This window comes from Carcharodon carcharias, chromosome 34 (genome assembly GCF_017639515.1).
Source record: "Carcharodon carcharias isolate sCarCar2 chromosome 34, sCarCar2.pri, whole genome shotgun sequence".
Lineage (NCBI taxonomy): Eukaryota > Metazoa > Chordata > Chondrichthyes > Lamniformes > Lamnidae > Carcharodon > Carcharodon carcharias.
Genome location: NC_054500.1, coordinates 9314892 through 9338001, shown reverse-complemented (window position 1 = coordinate 9338001; position 23110 = coordinate 9314892). Strand labels below are relative to the sequence as shown.

Below are 23110 nucleotides of genomic sequence, written 5' to 3'. Positions count from 1 at the left end.
CCTCACCCCTCCCCTCCCCTCACCCCTCCCCTCCCCCCTCCCCTGCCCTCTCCCCCCTCCCCCTCCCTCCTCCCCCTCCCTCTCCCCACCCCACCCCTCCCCCCTCCCCTCCATCCCCCCTCCCCTCCCCCCGCCCCCTCACCCCTCCCCCCCCCGCCCCCTCACCCCCCCCCTCACCCCCCCCCCTCCCCTCCCCCGCCCCCTCACCCCACCCCTCCCCCCCCGCCCCCCTCCCCTGCCCCTCCCCGAGCCCTTACCCCTCCTCCCCTCCTCTCCCTCCCCACCCCCTCCCCCTCCCTGTCCCCTCCTGACCCCCTCCCCCTCCCTCTCCCCTCCTGACCCCCTCCCCCTCCCTGTCCCCTCCTGACCCCCTCTCCTCTCCCCACCATCTCCCTCTCTCCCCCTCCCCCTCCCTCTCCCCCCCTCCCTCTCCCTCTCCCCCCTCCCCCTCCCTCTCCCCCCTCCCCCTCCCTCTCCCCCCTCCCCCTCCCTCTCCCACCTCCCCCTCCCCCTCCCTCTCCCACCTCCCCCTCCCTCTCCCCCCTCCCCCTCCCTCTCCCTCTCCCCCCTCCCCCTCCCTCTCTCTCTCCCCCCCTCCCCCTCCCTCTCCCTCTCCCCCCTCCCCCCTCCCCCTCCCCTCCCTCTCCCTCTCCCCCCCCTCCCCCTCCCTCTCCCTCCCCCCCCCTCCCCTCCTCCCTCTCCCCCTCCCTCTCCCTCCCCTCCTCTCCCTCTCCCCTCCCCCTCCCTCTCCCCCCTCTCCCCTCCCTCTCCCCTCCCTCTCCCCTCCCCCCTCCCCCCCCTCCCCCCTCCCCCTCCCCCCCTCCCCCCCTTCCCCTTCCCCCTCCCCCCCCCCCCCCCCCCCTCCCCCTCCCCCCCTCTCCCTCCCCCTCCCCCCCTCTCCCCTCCCCCCTCCCCCCCTCCCTCTCCCCTCCCCCCCTCCCTCTCCCCTCCCCCCATCCCTCTCCCCTCCCCCCCTTCCCTCTCCCCTCCCCTTCCCTCTCCCCTCCCCTTCCCTCTCCCACTCCCCTTCCCTCTCCCCTCCCGTTCCCCCTCCCCTCCCCCCCCTCCCCTCCCTCCCCTCCCCCCCCTCCCTCTCCCCACGCCCCCCCCTCCCTCTCCCCACGCCCCCCCCTCCCTCTCCCCACGCCCCCCCCTCCCTCTCCTCACCCCCCTCCCCCTCCCCTCTCCTCTCCTCCCCCCTCTCTCCCCTCTCCCCTCCCCCTCCCTCTCCCCTCCCCCCTCCCCCTCCCTCTCCCCTCCCCCCTCCCCCTCCCTCTCCCCTCCCCCCTCCCCCCCCTCCCACCTCCTCTTCCCCCCCTCCCCCCCCCTCCCCCCCCCTCCTCTTCCACCCCCCTCCTCTTCCTCCCCTCCTCCTCTTTCACCCTCTCACCCTCCTCCTCTTCACCCCCTCCCTCCTCCTCTTCACCCCCTCCCCTCCTCCTCTTCACCACCTCCCCTCCCCCTCTTCCCCCCTCCCCCCTCCTCTTCCCCCCTCCCCCCTCCACTTCCCCCCTCCCCCCTCCCTCTTTCCCCCCTCCCCCTCCTCTTCCCCCCTCCCCCTCCCCCTCCCCCCCTCCCCCCTCCTCTTCCCCCTCCCCACTCCTCTTCCCCCTCCCCCTCCTCTTCCCCCTCCCCCCTCCTCTTCCCCCTCCCCCCTCCTCTTCCCCCCTCCTCTTCCCCCCTCTCTTCCCCCCTCTCTTCCCCCTCTCTTCCCCCCTCCTCTTTCCCCCTCCTCTTTCCCCCTCCTCTTTCCCCCTCCTCTTTCCCCCTCCTCTTTCCCCCTCCTCTTCCTCCTCCTCTTTCCCCCCTCCTCTTTCCCCCTCCTCTTTCCCCCCTCCTCTTCCCCCTCTCCCGCTCTTTCTTCCCCCTCTCTGTCTCTCTCTTCCCCTCTCTCTCTCTCTCTTCCCCCTCTCCATCTCTCTCTTCCCCTCTCTCTCTCTCTCTTCCCCCTCTCCCTCTCTCTCTTCCCCCCCTCTCTCTCTCTCTCTCTCATTCCCCCCGGGCTCTCTCTCTCTCTCATTCCCCCCGGGCTCTCTCTCTCTCTCCTTCCCCCGCTCTCTCTCTCTCTCCTTCCCCCGCTCTCTCTCTCTCTCTTTCCCCCCCCCCTCTCTCTCTCTCTCTCTCCCCCCCCCTCTCTCTCTCTCTCTCTCTCCCCCCTCCTCGCTCTCCTCTCTCTTCCCACCCCCTCTCTCTCTCTCTTCCCACCCTCTCTCTCTCTCTTCCCACCCTCTCTCTCTCTCTTCCCTCTCTCGCTCTCTTCCCCCCTCTCTCTCTCTCTTCCCACTCTCTCTCTCTCTTCCGCCCTCTCTCTCTCTCTTCCGCCCTCTCTCTCTCTCTTCCGCCCTCTCTCTCTCTCTTCCGCCCTCTCTCTCTCTCTTCCGCCCTCTCTCTCTCTCTTTCCCCTCCCCCGCCGTCTCTCTCTCTTCTTCCCCCCCCTCTCTCTCCTTTCCCCCCTCTCTCTCCTCTTTTCCCCCCACTCTCTCTCTCTCTTCCCCTCTCTCTCTCTCTTCCCCCCTTCTCTCTCTCTCTTCCCCCCTCTCTCTCTCTCTCTTCCCCCCCTCTCTCTCTCTCTTCCCCCCCTCTCTCTCTCTCTCCCCCTCTCTCTCTCTCTTCCCCCCCTCTCTCTCTCGCTCCCCCCTCTCTCTCTCTCTTCCCCACCTCGCTCCCTCTCTTCCCCACCTCGCTCCCTCTCTTCCCCACCTCGCTCCCTCTCTTCCCCACCTCGCTCCCTCTCTTCCCCACCTCGCTCCCTCTCTTCCCTCATCTTCTCTCCCCCCCCTCTCTCCCCTCTTCCCCCCCTCCTCTCACTCTCTCCTGCCCCCCCCTCTCTCCCCTCTTCCCCCCCTCGCTCCCTCCTCTTGCCCCCCCTCTCGTCCCCCTCTTCCCACCCCCCTCTCCCCTCTGCCTTCCCCCCCCCTCTCCCCCGCTTCACCCCCTCTTCCCCCCCTCTTCCCTCTTCCCCCCCCTCTTCCCCCGCTTCCCCCCCCCTCTCCCCTCTTCCCCCCCCCTCTCCCCTCTTCCCCCCCCTCTCCCCCTCTTCCCCCCCCTCTCTCTTCCCCTCTTCCCCCCCTCTCTCTTCCCCTCTTCCCCCCCTCTCTCCCCCTCTTCCCCCCCTCTCTCTTCCCCTCCCCCCTCTTCCCTCCTCTTCCCCCCCTCTCTCCCCCTCTTCCCCCCCCCCCTTTCTCCCTCTCTCTTCCCCCCCTCTCTCCCTCTTCCGCCCCTCTGTCTCCCTCTTCCGCCCCTCTCTCTCTCTCATTTCTCCCCCTCTCTCTCTCTTCCGCCCCTCTCTTCCCTCTCTTTCCCCCCCTCTCTCCCTCTCTTCTTCCCCCCTCTCTCTCCTCTCTTCCCCCCCTCTCTCCCTCTCTTCCCCCCTCTCTCCCTCTCTTCCCCCCCTCTCTCCCTCTCTTCCCCCCCTCTCTCCCTCTCTTCCCCCCACTCTCGCCCTCTCTTCCCCCCACTCTCTCCCTCTCTTCCCCCCACTCTCTCCCTCTCTTCCCCCCACTCTCTCCCTCTCTTCCCCCCACTCTCTCCCTCTCTTCCCCTCTCTCCCTCTCTTCCCCCTCTCTCTCCCCTCTCTTCCCCCCTCTCTCCCTCTCTTTTCCCCCCCTCTCTCCTCTCTTCCCCCCCACTCTCTCCCTCTCTTTCCCCCACTCTCTCCCTCTCTTCCCCCCACTCTTTCCCTCTCTTCCTCCCACTCTCTCCCTCTCTTCCCTCCACTCTCTCCCTCTCTTCCCTCCACTCTCTCCCTCTCTTGCCCCCACTCTCTCCCTCTCTTTCCCCCACTCCTTCCCTCTCTTCCCCCCCTCTCTCTTCTCTCCCTCTCTTTCCTCCCCCCACTCTCTCCCTCTCTTCCCCCCCTCTCTCCCTCTCTTCCCCCCCTCTCTCCCTCTCTTCCCCCCCTCTCCCCCTCTTCCCCCCCCCCTCTCTCCCCCCTCTTCCCCCCCTCTCTCCCCCTCTTTCCCCCCCTCTCCCTCCCTCCCTCCCCCTCTTCCTCCCCCCCTCTCTTCCCCCCTCTTCTCCCCCCCCTCTCTCCCCCTCTTCTTTCCCCCCCCCTCCTCCCCCCTCTTCCCCCTCCTCCCCCCCCCCCCTCTCCCCCTCTTCCCCCCTCCCCCCCCCCTCTCCCCCTCTTCCCCCCCCCCCCTCTCCCCCTTCTTCCCCCCCCTCTCTCCCCCTCTTCCCCCCCTCTCCCCCTCTTCCCCCCCCCCTCTCCCCCTCTTCCCCCCCCCTCTCCCCCTCTTCCCCTCCCCCCCCCCCCATCTCCCCCCTCCTTCTCCCCCCTCTCTCTTCCCCTCTTCCCCCCCTCTCTCTTCCCCTCTTCCCCCCCTCTCTCTTCACCTCTTCCCCCTCTCTCTCCCCCTGTTCCTCCCTCTCTCTCACCCTCGTCCCCCCTCTCTCTCCCCCTCTTCCCCCCTCTCTCTCCCCCTCTTCCCCCCTCTCTCTCCCCCTCTTCCCCCCTCTCTCTCCCCCTCTTCCCCCCTCTCTCTCCCCTCTTCCCCCCCTCTACTCCCCCGTCTTGCCCCCCTCTCTCCCCCTCTTCCGCCCTCTCTCTCCCCCTCTTCCGCCCTCTCTCTCCCCCTCTTCCGCCCTCTCTCTCCCCCTCTTCCGCCCTCTCTCTCCCCCTCTTCCGCCCTCTCTCTCCCCCTCTTCCGCCCTCTCTCTCCCCCTCTTCCGCCCTCTCTCTCCCCCCTCCTTCCCTCTCCCCCCTCTCTCCCCCTCATCCCCCCCCCTCTCTCCCCCTCTTCCCCCCCCTCTCTCCCCCTCTTCCCCCCCTCTCTCCCCCTCTTCCCCCCCTCTCTCCCCTCTCTTCCCCCCCTCTCTCCCTCTCTTCCCCCCACTCTCTCCCTCTCTTACCCCCCCTCTCTCCCTCTCTTCCCCCCACTCTCTCCCTCTCTTCCCCCCACTCTCTCCCTCTCTTCCCCCCACTCTCTCCCTCTCTTCCCCCCACTCTCTCCCTCTCTTCCCCCCTCTCTCCCTCTCTTCCCCCCCTCTCTCCCTCCTCTTCCCCCTCCCTCTCTCCCCCTCTCTTCTCCCCCCCCTCTCTCCCTCTCTTCCCCCCCTCTCTCCTCTCTTCCCCCACTCTCTCCCTCTCTTCCCCCCTCTCTCTCCCGCTCTTCCCCGCACTCTCTCCCTCTCTTCCCCCCACTCTCTCCCTCTCTTCCCCCCACTCTCTCCCTCTCTTCCCCCCACTCTCTCCCTCTCTTCCACCCACTCTCTCCCTCTCTTCCCCCCACTCTCTCCCTCTCTCCCCCCCACCTCTCTCCCTCTCTCCCCCCCCCCGTCTCTCTCTCTCTCTCTCTCTCCCCCCCGTCTCTCTCTCCCTCTCTCTCTCCCCCCCACCGTCTCTCTCTCTCTCTCTCTCCCCCACCCCCGTCTCTCTCTCTCTCTCTCTCCCCCACCCCCGTCTCTCTCTCTTCCCCCTCCCCGCCCCTCTCTATCCTTTGTAAGCCGCATCTTAAGAGTTATCTCCTTGAAAAAGTTTTCAGCTGCATGTCCATCTCTTTTGATAATAGATAAAAGCAGAAAATGCTGGAAATGCTCAGCAGGTCTGTCAGCATCTGTGGAGAGAGGAACAGAATCAACATTTCGGGTCGATGACCTTTCCCCACAGCTGTTCTAATGAAAGACCATCAACCTGGAATGTTAACTCTGTTCCTCCCTCCACAGATGCTGACAGACCTGCTGAGCATTTCCAGCATTTTCTGTTTTTATTTCAGATTTCCAGTATCCGCAGTATTTTACTAATATCACCCACTGTGGCTCCATGTCCAATGTGGATTAAGGCAGCTTTTGCGAAATACCCCACAGCATTTTGTCGCATTTAAAGGTGCCCTATAAATGCACCTTGTTGTTGTTGTTGAAGTGATACCAACAATGCCAAACAGGAAAAGACCCCCTGTTTCATCCAGCCCCGAGCCACATATCTCTGTGCTACCTCATGTAACATATTCACAGAATTGCAGAATTACACAGTGCAGAAGAGGCCCTTCGGCCCATCGAATCTGCACTGACATGTGAGAAACACCTGACCTACCTACCTAATCCCATTTACCAGCATTTGGCCCATAGCCTTGAATGTTATGACGTGCCAAGTGCTCATCCAGCTGCCGTGATGGGATTTGAACCCCTGGGTCTCTGGAATACTAGCCCAGTGACATTATCACTACACCACCATCTCCCCTTAATACCCTCACTGCTGCCCCTATCTTAACCGACGGCAAGTCCCAGTCACGCATCACCCCATACGCTCAATGACCTACAGTGGCTCCCAATCCATCAAAGCCTGAATTTTTAAATTCTCATCCTCGTATTCAAATAGCTTTTCTGTGACATGACGCTTTCCTACCTCTGTGTTCTCCTCCAGCCCCACATTCCTCCGAGGTGTCTGCCCTCCTCTAATTCTGGCTTCATGTGCATCCCTGGTTTTAATCACTGCACCGTCGATGGCCGCACCTTCAGTGGCCTAGGGATTACAGTAGCAGAGGGACCTGGAGGTGTATGTGCAGAAATCATTGGTAGAGCATGTTGAGAAAATGGTTAATAGAGCATTTCAGTTATAAACAGGGACATTGAGTACAAAAGCAAGGAAATTATGATAAATCTGTATAAAATATTGGCTCTACCTGAACTGGAATATTACGTTCATATCAGGCCATCACACATTCACAGAATCACAGAATCACAGAATCACCCAGTGCAGAAGAGGCCCTTCAGCCCATCGAGTCTGCACCGACACATGAGAAACACCTGACCTACCTACCTAATCCCATTTACCAGCACTTGGCCCATAGCCTTGAATGTTACGATGTGCCAAGTGCTCATCCTGGTACTTTTTAAAGGATGTGAGGCAACCCGCCTCCACCACCCTCCCAGGCAGCGCATTCCAGACCCTCACCACCCTCTGGGTAAAAAAAGTTTTTTCTCACATCCCCCTAAACCTCCTGCCCCTCACCTTGAACTTGTGTCCCCTTGTGACTGACCCTTCAACTAAGGGGAACAGCTGCTCCCTATCCACTCTGTCCATGCCCCTCATAATCTTGTACACCTCGATCGGGTCGCCCCTCAGTCTTCTCTGCTCCAACAAAAACAACCCAAGTCTATCCAACCTCTCTCCATAACGTAAATGTTTCATCCCAGGCAACATGCTGGTGAATCTCCTCTGCACCCCCCTCCATTATATTGACTCCCCTCCCCACCTGGAAACCATTGTCTCACCCAGGAAATGGCAATCAGTATTGGGGGTGGAGGGAATGGGGGGGTGTGGTGTTGGCACCATTGCGTGCTAAGAAGGAATCCAACTCTCACCCCCCCAAAATTGGCCTGGAGTCTGTAGGAATTAAGAAAAAGTAGCACTGAGTAAAAATTGATAGGCAAGCGCTTGCATTGGGAGAGAGCGGAGGGGTGGGATTAACTGGATGGCTCTTTCAAAGAGCACTATGGTTGCATTGGCCTCTTTCTGTGCTTTGTGGTTGTGTAACTTTCAGTCGGAAGAATGCAGGGACTGAAGCAACAAGGGGAAACGCTGGTGAGCTGGGCTCACGCGAGCTGACCTCTTTGTTTTACTCCCCCTCTCTCAGGTACAGCGGGCAGCTTCTTGAGGAGGATGCACTGCTGCAGGCAGCGGGAGAGGGGCCACGGTCTCCGCAATTCACCGCCTTGTGTTCCTGGCTGGCGTCTGAACTGAAAGCCGTGAGCTCGCTGGAGGAATGCATCACCACGACCACAAGTGAGAGCCTGAACGAGCCGCAAACAGAAGAACCCGTAAAAGCGGATGTTGTCGGAGAAAAATCCCAGCAGGTTCCTTCCAATCCTGGCCTCTTGCGCCTCCTCCAGTTTTCATCGGTCTGGCACTCACCACCTGAACCTCCCCAGCTCTGAAAATCCCTCCCTACACCTCTCTCCTCATGTAAGATACCCCTGAAAACCTGCCTCCTTTTTGACCAAGCTTTTAGTCACCCGTCCCTTAGGGTTGCCAACTGTGATTAAATGTATTCCCAGAGGTTTTGTCACATGACTTGTCCTCAGGCTCCCGCCATTCGTCAGCCAACTTGCGACATGCGGCCTTCCTACGCCAATTGGAAAGCAAAAGTACTCATTTACCCAATTGGATGATGCTTAACTGTCAGCCAGACAGCCTTTTTGTATCCCCTATTTCCAATATTTTTGTATCCGGTACAGAGAAATGTTCAAAGAAAATTTTTAAAAAAACGATCTTTTTGAAAGTCCCGATGATTTTCTCTCCAGGGTTGCACACAGGGTTCCTGGAAATTGATCTTCAATTCCTGGAGCCTCCAGGCCGATCCTGGAGGGTTGGCAACCCTACCTGTCCTAATATCTCTATGTGGCTCAGCATCAACTTTTGCCTGTCAAAGCACTTGTGCAGCGCCTTGGGACATTGCACTGCATTAAAGGTGCCACATAAATGCAATTTGTTGCTGTAGTAACACCTTTAGGGAAGGATACCTGCCATCCTTACCCAGTCTGCACTGCAGTAGTCCCCTTCGACAGCACCTTCCAAACCTATAACTGTCACCATCTAGAAGGACGAGGGCAGCAGATAGATGGGGACACCACCACCTGGAAGTTCCCCTCCAAGCCACTCACCATCCTGACCTGGAAATATATCAGCCATTCCTTCACTGTCGCTGGGTCAAAATCCTGGGACTCCCTCCCTAACAGCACTGTGGGTGAACCTACACCACATGGACTGCAGCGGCTCAAAAAGGCAGCTCAACACCACTTTCTCAAGGGGCAATTAGGGAAGGGCAATAAATACTGGCTTAACTAGTGATGTCACATTCCATAAATACATTTTTTTTTAAAAAATGGCCTTTTGTAGATCCAGTCCAGCTCACTGACAGGTTTTGCCTCCATTTCGTAGGCCCTGAAGATTCTGAAACCTTCCAGCTGGAAGTCAGCGGGTTGGTCAGTGAGTTGCAGTGTCCATATCCAACTCTCACCACAGGAAATGTAACCTCTAGACTGAACAACGCAGAGAGCTGCCTCCAACTTCTGTGTAAGTACTGGCGACGCATTACAGACTGTACATCATCAAGGGAACAGGAGAGAAACTAGACCCTGCAGCCTGACTGTACGCTAGTGTCTAATGGGTTGCTTGAGGGTGTGTTTGTGTGTGGTGAAGGATTGGGGGAGGGAGGGGCTGGGGGCACTGGGGGGATGGGGTAGGGGGAAGGGTGAGTGTGTGCGAGTGGTGACTGGCGAAGGCGAGTGTAGAGAATGTGACCACAGCTGTTGTAGCACAGTACCACACTGGTCAGCCTAGGTTCAAACACACAACCCTCTGATTCGGAGAGTGCTGAGCAGCACTTGACACAAGTCCAGAGTTTAGGGGCCTAAAGTGGCTGAAGGGAGAGGGATGTACATCAGTCAGTCAATGAAGCGAAGTCCAAATGAAAAGCAATGATTGGTAATCTTCACGTCGATTCCTGAAACAAGGAGCTGATCGAGTGTTTGATCACGAGGCTTAGACCTGGAGACTCGCACTGATTTAGGAGTCTGGCCTACGCTCGTTTTTGAATTAAAACTTCATTGAATCTGGAAAAAAATAAACCGGACTTTGTCTGTGAGGCCCCTTGATTTTGAAATTTTGTCCCAAAAAATTCCCCACCGCATTGTCGTCTTAAAATAAAGTCCTTTACACCAGCCCTTCTCTGTTATTGTGACATTGCAATAGAATAGAACCTGCTGCTGTTGCTAGGGAACAGTCCGCAGAAGATCCTTTGATGGGGCTGCAGGTTGAAGATGGGACGTGGGTTGTTTGAAGCAGGGCGTCCCCAGACGATTTAAGATTTCCCTAAACAGGAGCCTGATTCTAATCGGACCAGTAAATCCTTGCTCATGTTTTTTTTTTGAACAGGGCCCACGTACACTTCCAGCACAGCACTGGGGGGGGGAACATTCAGCCCATCATTGTGAGCTAGCTCCTAAACTGGAGCCATGGACTCCAACGCCATTTCCTCTCCCTTTCTTTGTATTCTTGCACGTTCTTCCTTTTCAAATATAAAGGCTCGGTCGGTCACTTTCCACACTCTGACTCAGAAGGTCATGGGTTCAAACCCTATTTCAGGTACTTGGTTGAGATCAAAATCTAGGCTGACTCACAGTACCGAGTGAGTGCCTCACAGACAAAGCTGTGTTTATTATTTAAAATTATCATTTTTTTATATTTGTGTAATTTTAATTTTTTTTTCAGAATTGACTAAATTTAAATATTTTTGATGAGACATTAAACCATTTACATTCTGCCCTCTCGGGTGCATTTAAGAGATCCCATGGCGCTACTTGGAAGAAGAGGAGGAGAGTTCTCCTGGCCCCCTGGACAATATTTATCCCTAGGCCAGCAAATTCCCAAGTCGTCATCACGTTCCTGCTTGTGGGATCTTGCTGTGCACAAATTGGCTGCCAGATTTCCTACGCAGCCAAAGTGTGGTCACTGTTGTAATGTAGCTCATTGGCTACGAAGCCCTTTGGGATGTGTGGAGGTGGTGACGGATTCAATACATATACAAGTCTTTCTCGTTTCTCCTTTTCTAAAGGGCGTCAAACTTTGTTTAGGAGTGGTGACGCCCGATACTAATTATTGTCACCCCTCCCACGCGTTTTAGATTCAAACTCCCGCGTCCGAGGGCAGGACTTTTCGTTCCGCGCGTGCCTGATCCGATCGGGAGTGAGCTAGCGCGCGATGACTGTCGGGCGGGCGTCCCGATGCCGTCGCGCCCTCGCACGATAGTTTCGGCCGGCGGGCGCGCGCGGGAGTCGGCAGTTACGAGGCCTGTTAAGGCCCTGAAGCAAGCAGTTTAAGTCGAATTTCTCGCTGCCCGTCCCACCTTACGGTCAAATTGGCCTGGTGGCCTATGCGAAACCTCAGCCGCAGTCGGGCTGAGCTTCTCAACAATCAATTTTTTAAAGAAGCAAAATTTTTAAAGACCTTCAGCTGCTTGAGGCAGCTCTCTGCCTTCTGGGAGCTTTAGCTAAGCGCACCACCCCTCCCTACGCACGCACAGACTTCAGCACGCGCCCCCCCCACCCCCAAACCCAGACAGTGCTGAGCATTTCAGCGCACGTTTCACGGTTAATTGGCCAGCCCCAATCGCGCGGGCAGCGGCCTGTTTCGCTGCCCTTCCCAGACCTGCCCACGGCGCCCATCCGACAAAGGGAAGGTCCTGCCTTGGCTGAAGGGACAGGGATAATGAACCCAGACCGTCACACAGCGCCATTCGGCCCACCGTGCTTCTGCTGGCCCTTTTGAAAAGGCTATCCAATCAATCGCTTATCCCCGCCCCTTTCTCTCTTCCCATAACCCTGCAATTTTTTTTTCATTTTTCAACTATTTATCCAATCCCCTTGTGAAATTTACCATTGATTCTTTTTTTCCACAACCCTCGCAGACAGAGCAATCCAGATCACCGCAACTCAGTGTGTTTCTAAAAAAAAAAACTTCTAGTTCTTTTGCCAATTACTGAGAGCTAGTGTTCCCTGGTTACTCACCCTCCTGCCAGGGGAGATAGTTTCTCGTTATTTGGTTAAAAACAGATGCAAATTCTTATCCAGCCATGCCATCTGCCTCCATTCATAGGTCTCAACCTCTGGTCCTCCATCGCTCTCCCTCCCCAGCCTCCTCTTACCACCCTTTTACTATTTATATGCCTCAAGAAGACTTGGATTCCCTTTCATGTTAACGTGCGAACATACAAATTAAGATCAGGAGTAGCCCATTCGGCCCCTTGAGCCTGCTCCGCTGTTCAATAAGATCATGGCTGATCTGATTGTGGCCTCGACACTGTTATCTTGCCTCCCCACCCCCCCCCACCCCCCCCCGATACCCTTTGACTTCTCTCTTATTAGTCAAGAACCTATTTACACCTTTAAAAAATCTTCAATGACACTGCCTCTACCACTCGCTGGGGAAGGGAATTCCATGGACTCATCACCCTGTGAGAGAAAAACAATTTCCTCATCTCTGCCTTAAATGGGAGATGCATTTTTAAACAGTGTCCCCTAGTTCTGGTCACTCCCCTAAACAGTGACCCCTAGTTCTGGTCACTCCCCTAAACAGTGTCCCCTAGTTCTGGTCACTCCCCTAAACAGTGTCCCCTAGTTCTGGTCACTCCCCTAAACAGTGTCCCCTAGTTCTGGTCACTCCCCTAAACAGTGTCCCCTAGTTCTGGTCACTCCCCTAAACAGTGTCGCCTAGTTCTGGTCACTCCCCTAAACAGTGTCGCCTAGTTCTGGTCACTCCCCTAAACAGTGTCGCCTAGTTCTGGTCACTCCCCTAAACAGTGTCGCCTAGTTCTGGTCACTCCCCTAAACAGTGTCGCCTAGTTCTGGTCACTCCCCTAAACAGTGTCGCCTAGTTCTGGTCACTCCCCTAAACAGTGTCGCCTAGTTCTGGTCACTCCCCTAAACAGTGTCGCCTAGTTCTGGTCACTCCCCTAAACAGTGTCGCCTAGTTCTGGTCACTCCCCTAAACAGTGTCGCCTAGTTCTGGTCACTCCCATAATGGGCAACATCCTTTCAGCATCCACCCTGTCAAATCTCCTCAGGTTCTTTTATGTTTCAGGAAGATCACGTCCCTCTAAACTCCAGTGGATACAGGTCATGTTAGTTGCCAGTCTCTTCTCATACTCTCTCTTTGCCTCTCTTAGTTCCTTTATTCATGCCCCCCCCCACCCCCCCATCTCCACTCCCCTCCGAACTCCCACATTCAGCCTGGTTCTCACTGGTATTATCAACCAGACGTTTGTCAGACACATGCTTTTTCTGCTTCATCTTGCTCATTGCCTCTTTCTCAAGGGAGCTATTAAATTATTACCTTCATTAATTTATTAAACCTCCCTATAACCTTCTCTACTCTAAAGAGAACAATCCCAGCTTCTCCATTCTCTCCACATAACCAAAATTCCTCATCATAGGAACAGGAGTAGGCCATACAGTCCGTCAAGCCTGCTCCACCAGATCATGGCTGATCATCTACCTTAACGCCACTTTCCTGCATTATCTCCATATCCCTTGATGTCATTGGTACCCAGAAATCTATCGATTTCTGTCATGAACGTGCTCAATGATTAAGCTCCCCCAGCCTGCTGGGGTAGTGACTTTGAATACCTCTAACAAATCTCCCCTCAACCTTCCTTACCCAAGGAAAACAGTCCCAACCTCTCCAACCTGTATCTCCAACCGAAGTTCTTTGCCCCAGAACCATTCTTGAGAATCTTTTTTGCACTCTGTCTCATGCCTTCACATCCTGAACTGGGCGCAGTACTCCAGTTGAGGCCGAACCAGTGTTTTGTACAGGTTTAACACAGCCTCCTTGCTCTTGTATGCCATGCCCCTATTGATAAAATTCAGGCCATTAAAATATATTAAAAAGTGCAGTTGTCCTAACACTGACCCCTGAGAAACATCATTAATTAACTCCCTCCAGTCTGAAAAATAACCATTCACCACTAATCTCTGCTCACCGGGGGATGTGGCAAGCCGTTTAACTCCCCATTCAGTTCGGACGGACTGTAATATCCCTCCGGGCGGGAGGAGCTGTAAAATCCCAGCCTCTCTTTTTTGCCCCTTAGCCAGTTCCCTGCCCTTGCCCCTTTTAATCCACTGGGACTCGGTAATGAATAAAGCGGGTGGTTATCCGTGTGCCAACTGACAGCAATTCCTTGGGTTTCAGTGTTCCTGGGCTCAGAACTGCAGGCAGCAAGGGTCCTACACGCCAGGAGGCCCTCACTGGCACAGCACCAAGTACCGAGGGACACTGGTGATGATGGCGGTGAGATCCTCCGAGAACTGCAGGCCCTGTGCCAAGCGCTGGGCATGGCTGAACCAACCCGAGACGTCCCCGTGCCACAGCTATTCCGAGACCTGGAAACCCAAGTAAGGAGGCTGGAGAATGCAGGAGGGAATGGTCGAACGCTTTGCAATTAAATTGGTATTAAAAAAAAAGACCAAATGATTCACTTCTTCTGAGAAATTGTTGATCTATTTTAAAGTTTCAGCCCCCGTTTATTTTTGGTGTTTGTGATTCACGTGTTTACTCTGAGTACTAGGCGTATGTCAGATTCAGTACCAACGTGCTAGTAATGTGACTTTAAAAGTGTCTCAGTAAGACGACATCCTGTCCAGATGTTAACTCAGCAATCTGTTTAACAAGACACAACAGGCTGTGCCATTGCAGGGAGTTCATTGTTGCAAGTTCTGTAACTATAGCCTGTGTGTTCTCTTTAACGACTGTCTTCACAACACACTCATGTACACATGTATAATTGCTTGTATGCACGTGCACATGCCTGGGGACACAGGCATGTGTAACAGACACACAGGTAAATGCACTACTTTACCCAGACCAACTCCTTGTTTAGAAGTGTCTTGTGTTTAGAAGCTGGGTGCGCGATGAATGACTCCTTCACTGTCCTGTGAACCTCATTTGTTTTAATGTTTGTACTTCAGATCCGAGATGTCAGTTCTGGATTGGTGCCGGATGGAGTGGGAAAACCCTTGCTGAGCAGGAGCCTGGACCCCGATCAATGGGTAGAGATAGATTGGCGTCCGCAGTGCCTGAGCCCTCTTTAAGAATGCTCTTTTAATAAAGTCTAGCTCAGTTCTTCTTTTGTACTGTGCACTATCCCCAGTGTAAAGCTTCGCTGTTCCTTGCGGCCCTGTCTCTGGTGTATTGGGCCGGGAGTTAGGGGGGCCTCCATTTCTCACCCCTCCATTTGAGGATGTGGTTGCTCCTCGACTTGAGGTGGAGGCCGAGAGAGGAAATCACCCACTCCAAATTCCGTAGCAACCCCACTTATCGGGTGCCCACCAGCTAGTGAGAGATTGGCTGCCCCCAATGCTTGGCAGAGATTGGACTTGCCCAGTTTTGGAGGGTGGTGGTGAAAATTTCGAGGGGAAGCCCCTGCCTCAAGTCCCTAAGGTATATTATGGCGTTGTACCAGTCGCACAACACCAGCAGGCTACCGAATAATATCTTGACAATTGGTGCCATTGCAATCCTCAGTCTTTCTGAAGCTTCAAGCAGTTATCAAAGTACATATCTTTCTTTCGTTCTTGTGATGTGGGCCTTGCTGATTAGGCCGACACACTCCTGGCAGCACAGCACCCCCTCGGTACTGCACCCTGCAAGCCAGCTTGGATTTTGTGCTGGGGTCTCTGGAGTGGGAGTTGTAAAGCGACTGGGCCTGAACTTATTTAACGTGGCCGACTCCTGAGTCTGTGGTTTCGTTTTTTTTTTTGTTTAAAATTCATTTTCTGGCTGTGGGCATTGCTGGCAAGAGTTGCATGTATTGCCCATCCTTTGAGAAGGTGATTTGTGAGTCTTGAAACTGAACCCCTGCAGTCCTTGTGGTGCAGCTTGTGGTCCCACAGTGCTATTAGGAAGTGAGTTCTAGTATTTTGACCCAGCGACAGTGCATCTATAATCTTTAGCCCTGTGAACGTATCTGACATGTCCAGGAGTTTGTAACCAGGTTACCATTGCATGATAAAGAGGTTATGTGGCTTCATTTTAAAACAAGGATTTTCTCCTATAAGCAGGCAATGTACCTCTCCTAACACTTTCCTGTGGGGATGGGGATGCCTGGGGTGTTGTCTGTGGTGTAGTGCTAATAATAATTCAGCAGTCCAGAAAAAAACCTGGACTTGAAAGCTAGTCTCAGTAATGGTGGCTATCATCGGTTGTTGTAAAAACCCACCTGGTTCACTAATGCCCTTCAGGCAGGGAAATCTGCTATCCTTACCTGGCCTGGCCTACACGTAACTCCAGACCCACAGCAACGTGGTTGACTCTTAAATCCCCTCTGACATGGGCGAGCAAATCACAGTCCAAGGGCAATTAGGGATGGGCAACATATGTTGGCCTTGCCATGAAAGGAAAGAAAATAACCCACTGACCCTCTGTATTTTACACCTCAGGAACACCTGAAGGAGATCCATCGAGCGATGTGCATTGAGTACGAGTGCCGCAGGCAGATGTTAATCAGCCGCCTGGATGTGACAGTGCAGTCATTCCACTGGTCCGAGGGAGCAAAGGTTTGGAATCTCCTGAAGCCATCTTAAAAAAAAACACAGCTCACACCCGTAATCTAGACAAGGAACAGGTTTAGTGAGCTGAAGAAATTGGGCGAGGACCCTCGCCCTGCACCGGTCAGTGCAAGGACGCTCGCCCTGTGCCGGCCGGCAGTAGAATCCCTTCTTACTTTTTATTGAGGCCACTTTATGGGCTACAGCACTGGCAATGCCAGTTTTATGTGGGATCGATTTGAAGTTGGTGCTCGGGAAGATCAGACTCATAAAATAAAGGAGTTAAATCTATGAGGAGAGGTTGCGTAGACTAGTCATGTCTTCCCTTGAGTGACCTGATTGAGGCATTTAAGATGATTAATGGATTTGTTAGCGTGGGTAGCAAGAAATTATTTCCCCTGGTGGTGGGGTCCAGAATCAGGACATCATCTTAACGTTAGAGTCAGGCTATTTAGGGATGGCGTCAGGAAGCAGTTCTGCGCACAAGGAGTAACGGAAAACAGGAACTCCCCCCCCCCCCAAAAAAAACCTGAGGGCAGAATTTTCCCTCCCGCAGGTGGGTGCCTGTCTGACCCGAACGGGTGTGAAATAGCGGGTGGTGGCGTTTGGGCGAGCGTCCCAACATCACTGCGCACTCTGGCGATCCTTCGGTCGGCGGGGGGGCACGCGTGAGAGGCGGCTGCGCGCCTGCCGAGAATTAAGAGGCCTATTTAAAGCCCCGAGGTAATCAATTAAGTTGCATTTCTCGCTGCCCGCTCAGCCAATCGGTTGGTGGGCGAGCGAATAGGCCCGGCGGCCTTCGCATTTTTAACCAAGCCTCATCCACGTGCGGGATGAGCTTTCCAAAGCTTAACAAAAAAAAAAGTAAAAATGTTTTTTTTTAACATGTCCCTCTTCATGTGACTGAGTCACATGTGGAGACGTGTTTGTATCATGAGTAAAATGTTTATTTTTCACTGTAAAACCCCCTCAGCTCCCTGAGGCTGCTCCCCGCACCCCCCCCCCCCCACCCCGAGCACACGCTAACTTCTGCGCTCGCTCTCCTCCCGCCTCCACCCCGGCAGCGCTGAGGCTCTGAGCGCGTCTTTCACACTGACCGGCCGTTCACTGGCCGGCCGGCCTGACATCGCGGTCAGAGCCCGATCGGAGAGCCGGGGAGGGTGGGGGCGGCACTGGCTCTCTCGGCCGTTCCTGGCCCTGCTCAGAGCGCCCGACTGACCAGGGGGAAAATCCTCCCCTGAGGCTGGAGGTCAGTTGAAGAAGGTGATTAATAGGTTTTTGTTAGGCGAATTTAACAAAGGGATGTGGAGCCAGGGCAGGTAGCTGGGGCAGATCAGCCACGGTCTGGTTGAATGGCAGGGCAAGTTCAAGGGGCTGAATGGCCTCCTCCTGGTTCCTATTATGTTCCTCAAGTATAAACCTGCCTGAATCCAGGGGCAGGATACAGTTCCTGGCAACGGCCGTTTTAGGGGAGGTGGGTCAGGGTCCAGTAAAGCTACCTGACCTCCCCCCCCGACCCCACAAGGCAAGCAGCCAATTAGGGCTTGTTCACTGTAGATGAAGGAGCCTGGCTGGGATTTCCCAGTTTCCTGATCTGATGGGGGGGTCCCATTCTACTGCCTGGAAACGAGCACCTAGCGACAGACAGGCCGGGTAGTCTGTGCTCCAGGCAGGCCTAGGCACCCACCCTGCCTGCCTACCTGGGTGGGAATGCAGCCAAAGGCCCTTCTGCAGGGCGACTCCCAACCCCACTCCCCCCCGCCCCCCCCACCCCACACCCCACACCCCACCCCTCAACACTGGTCGCCTGGCTGCTTTTTCTGTCTTTTAATTAAAATCCTTAAAACGTTGGCAAGAGGACAGCCCGGTCGAAGCCCCAAAAAGTGACTGACTTTCTTTCCCCCACCCGGGTTTGAAACCCAGAAACAGCCCAGACACCTGTTTCCCATCCCCGAGCCGAAAGCCCAGCAGGTTTGCTCCTGTTTTAAACCAGCGTACGGGGCTGGTTGTGCCATTTTTTGCGTTGCCTGCTCTTGTTATATCAGAAAAGGCGAGATGATTCTAAAACAATAACTCCTTAGTTAGTACCACAGGCATGAGACTCGCCGACCTCCAGCTCCCAAAACGCCTGCCGTGTGTGCTTGTACACCGTGAACCTGTACAGATACACGGTTAACCCTTAACCAATAGGTATTGAGTGCTCCGTCAATACCCAACCTGTGGCTCAGTGATTCTGGGCGGAATCCTGTGGTCTGGCCAGTGGCGAGCTAGGTGGCAGGAAGGGCATGTACTTTGGTGGGACAGTGGCATACTGGAACCCCGCCGCCTTCCTATATCAGCCCGAGTTAAGTTCTGGGTGGGAAGACCCCCCCACCCCACCCCATGGCTGGCCTTCCTGCCTCACCATCAACTGAGGCCCTTAAGTGGCCAGTTAATGACCACTTGGGCCTCATCCCACTGCCGCTGGGATTAACCCAGCTGCAGGCAGGCCTGTCGCCATGCTGAATGCATGATGGGTCATCCTGCGGTCAGTTGTCACCTCCCCAGGTTCCGGGGGGTGGGGGGTGGTCCCCTTGATCAAGGGCACTCAGTCGGGGTCCAAGAATCACGCACCTTGCTCTTGACCCTGACAACCCCCACATCCAGAAACCCACCCCCCAGGTCATTCTGTGTTCCTGGGACTCCAGTGCCTGTCCTTCCAGCAGCTACCACGGTCTTCCCAGTGGCGCTGCTGAGCACTGATTGGCCGACAGCTCTCGGTAGACGAGACTGCCGTCCCCAGGGGTCTTGATTCCAGGGGAAGGCCCGCCACTGCCTGATTAGCGTGTGGTTTGGCAAGCCTTCCCAAAGAGAGACAGCGGGGGTCTCTCGCTGGCTCTCCAGCCGATAGGCGAGACCTCGGATGCCTCAACAAGATCCCACCCTATGTTACAATTGCGTTGCTTGAAAGAGTAGAAGGAAGATCCCAGGGGATCTACTCAAGCCTGTCCTCCGTTAGTAAGTCGATCTTCCGTAACACTGCGTGGGAGTCATTTCCAATTTCTACGTCAGACTTGCATTTATTTTGATGCCTTTTGTGACAGCCAGATGATCAGAGCAGTTTGCCGCCAATCAAACACCCTGTTTTTTTTTTTAAGTGTAGTCACTATTGTTGTGCGAGTAACACTGCAGCCAGTTGCTGCACAGCAAGATCCCCACAATGAAATAAAATGACCCGAACACCTCTTTGCAAGTGTTGGCTGAGGGCACTCCCCGAATGCTGTCTCTGCAGCTTCGAGGCTGGCGGTGTCGGCTATGGCTCCGCTGGGGGCTGCCGCCCTCACCTCTGGGTCAGAAGCTGGTGGGTTCAAGTCCTACTCCAGAGACTTGAGCACAAAAATCAAGGTTGGCACGGTCCCAGTGCAGTAGTGTCCGGGGGATGGGGAGGGAGGGGGTGGGGGATGCTGTACTGTTGGGGCTGCCGCCTTTTGGATGAGACTTTTAAATTGACGTCTGCCCCTTTCGGTGGGGCGGGGGGGCGGGGGGTGCAGCAGATCTCTCGGCACTGTTCGAAAGGAGATCAGAGGCCTTCTCCCGGGCGGCCTGGTGGATGCTTTTATTGCTCCAGCAACACCACTGAAACAGGCTATCTGGTTAGTACCAAATTGCTGTTTGTGGGATCTTGCTGTACACAATGGTTGCCGCATTTCCCACACTGCAACAGAGGCTTCACTTCAAAAGTACTTTGTTGGCTTCAGGAGGCCGTGGGGCAGGGAGAGGTAAGGCTGGGTGGTGGGCCTTTGACTGAAGTCAGTGAAACCAGCACTGACGGAGAATTGAACATGTGCTGTTGCCAAATGAGCCATTGTTTAAAAGTGTGTAACAGCTGTGTCCGCCCTCACCCCTGCTCCCTGCCCCTCCTGTGTCAGTGTGAGGCAATGTACAGCCAGGCCCTGTTGAGGTCGAGCCATGGCACTCTGTACAAACGCTGCTTCACCATTCAGCAGCTTCTGCGTCTGTCTCCAGCTGTTTACAGCCAATCTAAAGAGATTTTCCCTGTGTTTCAGCAACACAAAGCTGTGATGGTGCAGTCGTATGAGCCTCTGCGACAGGCCCTCTGTGCCAGAAGCGGTATAACCCTCGCCCACCTGCTGTCTGCTCGGGAGGACCTGTCCGTAATCACCAAAACCACCTGCGAGAGCAGCCGAGAGAAAACTGCGTGCCCTGTTAACAAGGTAAAAGGCAGAGAAGTGGCAGGGGAGGGGAGGTGGATACCAGCAGGGAACTTGGGGGAAGGGAGGTGGATACCAGCAGGGAACTTGGGGGAAGGGAGGTGGATACCAGCAGGGAACTTGGGGGAAGGGAGGTTGGATACCAGCAGGGAACTGGGGGAAGGAAGGTTGGATACTAGCAGGGAACTGGGGGAAGGGAGGTGGATACCAGCAGGGAACTGGGGGAAGGAAGGTTGGATACCAGCAGGGAACTGGGGGAAGGGAGGTGGATACCAGCAGGGAACTGGGGGAAGGGGGTGGATACCAGCAGGGAACTGGGGGAAGGGAGGTGGATACCAGCAGGGAACTGGGGGAAGGGAGGTGGATACCAGCAGGGAACTGGGGGAAGGGAGGTGGATACCAGCAGGGAACTGGGGGAAAGGGAGGTGGATACCAGCAGGGAACTGGGGGAAGGGGGGTGGATACCAGCAGGGAACTGGGGGAAGGGAGGTGGATACCAGCAGGGAACTGGGGGAAGGGAGGTTGGATACCAGCAGGGAACTGGGGGAATGGAGGTGGATACCAGCTGGGAACTGGGGGAAGGGAGGTGGATACCAGCAGGGAACTGGGGGAAGGGAGGTTGGATACCAGCAGGGAACTGGGGGAAGGGAGGTTGGATACCAGCAGGGAACTGGGGGAAGGGAGGTGGATACCAGCAGGGAACTGGGGGAAGGGAGGTTGGATACCAGCAGGGAACTGGGGGGAAGGGAGGTTGGATACCAGCAGGGAACTGGGGGAAGGGAGGTGGATACCAGCAGGGAACTGGGGGAAAGGGAGGTGGATACCAGCAGGGAACTGGGGGAAGGAAGGTGGATACCAGCAGGGAACTGGGGGAAGGGAGGTGGATACCAGCAGGGAACTGGGGGAAGGGAGGTGGATACCAGCAGGGAACTGGGGGAAAGGAAGGTGGATACCAGCAGGGAACTGGGGGAAAGGAAGGTGGATACCAGCAGGGAACTGGGGGAAAGGAAGGTGGATACCAGCAGGGAACTGGGGGAAAGGAAGGTGGATACCAGCAGGGAACTGGGGGAAGCAGGTATATACAATCAGAGAAGGCACTACCATGAGGATACTGGGTGGAGCTCTCCTGGCGCAGAGTGAGGCTGAATATTGGCAAAGTACTGGGTGGGTGGGTAAGGGGGGGTGCGTGGGCAATGCCGATAGTTAGCAAGGTGGCAGTAATGTTGGGTAATTGGGGTCGCGTTTATTACCTGCCCACTCGAGACTCCAGATTGAAGATTGTAGTTTAGAATGTTCGTAAGAAGTTCCTTTATTTTTCTCTTATCTCCCAGGTCCTGATGGGTCCTGTGCCCGATCGGGGCGGGCGGCCCGGTGAGATGGAGGCTCCAATGCCCACGTGGGAGGACCGACGCGGAGGTGGTGGTGGAGGTGGTGGTGGGAGAAAACAGAAATGGAGGGGCAAAGGGCGTAAACACAAATGAAGCTAAACCGGGAGCCCTCCCACTCCTCTTTTCATCACCCCCACCCCCCCTCCCCACCCCGAGGGGGGCCGAGGGTGGCGGGGGGGAGGATGGTAGGGCGGGAGCATGGAAGTACTGAAACTGCTCTGAACTGTTGGAATGCCCTCCATATCGGGAAGCGAGTTAAATCGATGTGTGGCGCTGCAGTGGTAAGAGGGCCAACATGCCACCATAAACATCGGGCACCTCCATCGAGCAGTTCGGCACCTGGCAGCGTTTGATGCACACTGACTGGTGGGCGGGGTGGGCGTAGAAGTCTTCTGCATTGTTTAAACCCCCCCCCCCCCAACACCTTTCGCCAGCTCACTGCAAGTGAGGCCACGACATCCCACCCAAGTGCCGATGAGCAACGCTGAGCACCCAGGATGTTAGGAATGGTTTGAAGTGTGGCTAATGAAGGACGGCAGCGCTCGGGCGCATGCAGCATCTCACCAGGCCGTCACAGCATTGGAAGTCCTCCTGCATTGTGGATTACAACGGAGTGCGGAATTTCTGGTGTAGGTGAGGCTGTGCGTTCGGCACCGTTCCCTCTTAACCGGCTGGCCTTCGTTACAGATTTTTTTTTTTAATATAGGGGTGGAAAAACATTCTGTTTGGGTCTAGTCGATTGTGACTGAGCCGCTGGGAGTTGTGGACAATCTGGTCCTTCCTCTGTCCTATCAGCTGCTGGGCTTATTGGGAAAAGGAGGCAAGTTGGGAGAGAAAGATAAGGGGTTGTGTGCACGACGAGAGAACTCATTTTCCTTGCTGGGCAACTATTCTGGTGCCAGGGGCTACGCTGCTGCCTGAGCCAGTAGCTTTATCTGCATCATGGTTTGCATTCAGCGGGTTCCTTTACTGGCGCCTCGCTGTAGAGGGATATGTTAAAATTACTGTAAAAGTTTTTTAATTGATTTCCTTTTTTTTTGTTTGGATCTTCATGTGGTTGCCAGGATATGAGCTATTTTTGCATTGAGGTTGGATGCCGAGTAATTTTTATTTTTTGAAAAGAATTAAAACCAAATAGTTCCCTCATTCTGCTTTGTGTAGGTTTTCTTTTTTAAATGTGCTAAATATTCACGGGGCTTTTACCGGTTACCCTCATAAGTGGACCATGTGGTCGCAGTGACCATGAATGTATCCTTTTTTACCAACCTTTAGTCGAAGCAGTGGACCAGCAGTTATATTAAAAACCTTACAGTCTGTTCCTGCTGTGGAACTGGTTACCTGTAAATTCTCCCCGCTTTATGAAGAGCAGACTGAAATAGCCCTTTGGTCAGATGTGGCTCTGGTTTATTTACATTAAGTGCGTGAATTGAACAATATGCAGCTTTCACGGTGAGAGTTTGACCAGAAACG

At 55.2% G+C, this 23110-nt stretch overlaps 1 protein-coding gene across 2 annotated transcripts in view; it reads left to right on the top strand.

Moving 5' to 3' along the window:
• LOC121272618 (protein FAM98A-like) overlaps nucleotides 1-22750 on the top strand; it is a 28187-nt gene extending 5437 nt beyond the window's left edge. Inside the window, exons 2-8 of one of the 2 annotated variants that reach the window (XM_041179295.1) lie at nucleotides 7575-7723; nucleotides 8879-9013; nucleotides 13688-13890; nucleotides 14464-14544; nucleotides 15934-16050; nucleotides 20088-20255; nucleotides 21584-22750. In XM_041179295.1, the coding sequence (XP_041035229.1) occupies nucleotides 7575-7723; nucleotides 8879-9013; nucleotides 13688-13890; nucleotides 14464-14544; nucleotides 15934-16050; nucleotides 20088-20255; nucleotides 21584-21733 (1003 nt within the window). In that variant the 3' untranslated portion in view covers nucleotides 21734-22750. The remainder of the gene's footprint in view (nucleotides 1-7574; nucleotides 7724-8878; nucleotides 9014-13687; nucleotides 13891-14463; nucleotides 14545-15933; nucleotides 16051-20087; nucleotides 20256-21583) is intronic. The other variant, XM_041179294.1, reaches the window with a different exon arrangement.
• The last annotated feature ends 360 nt before the right edge of the window (nucleotides 22751-23110 follow it).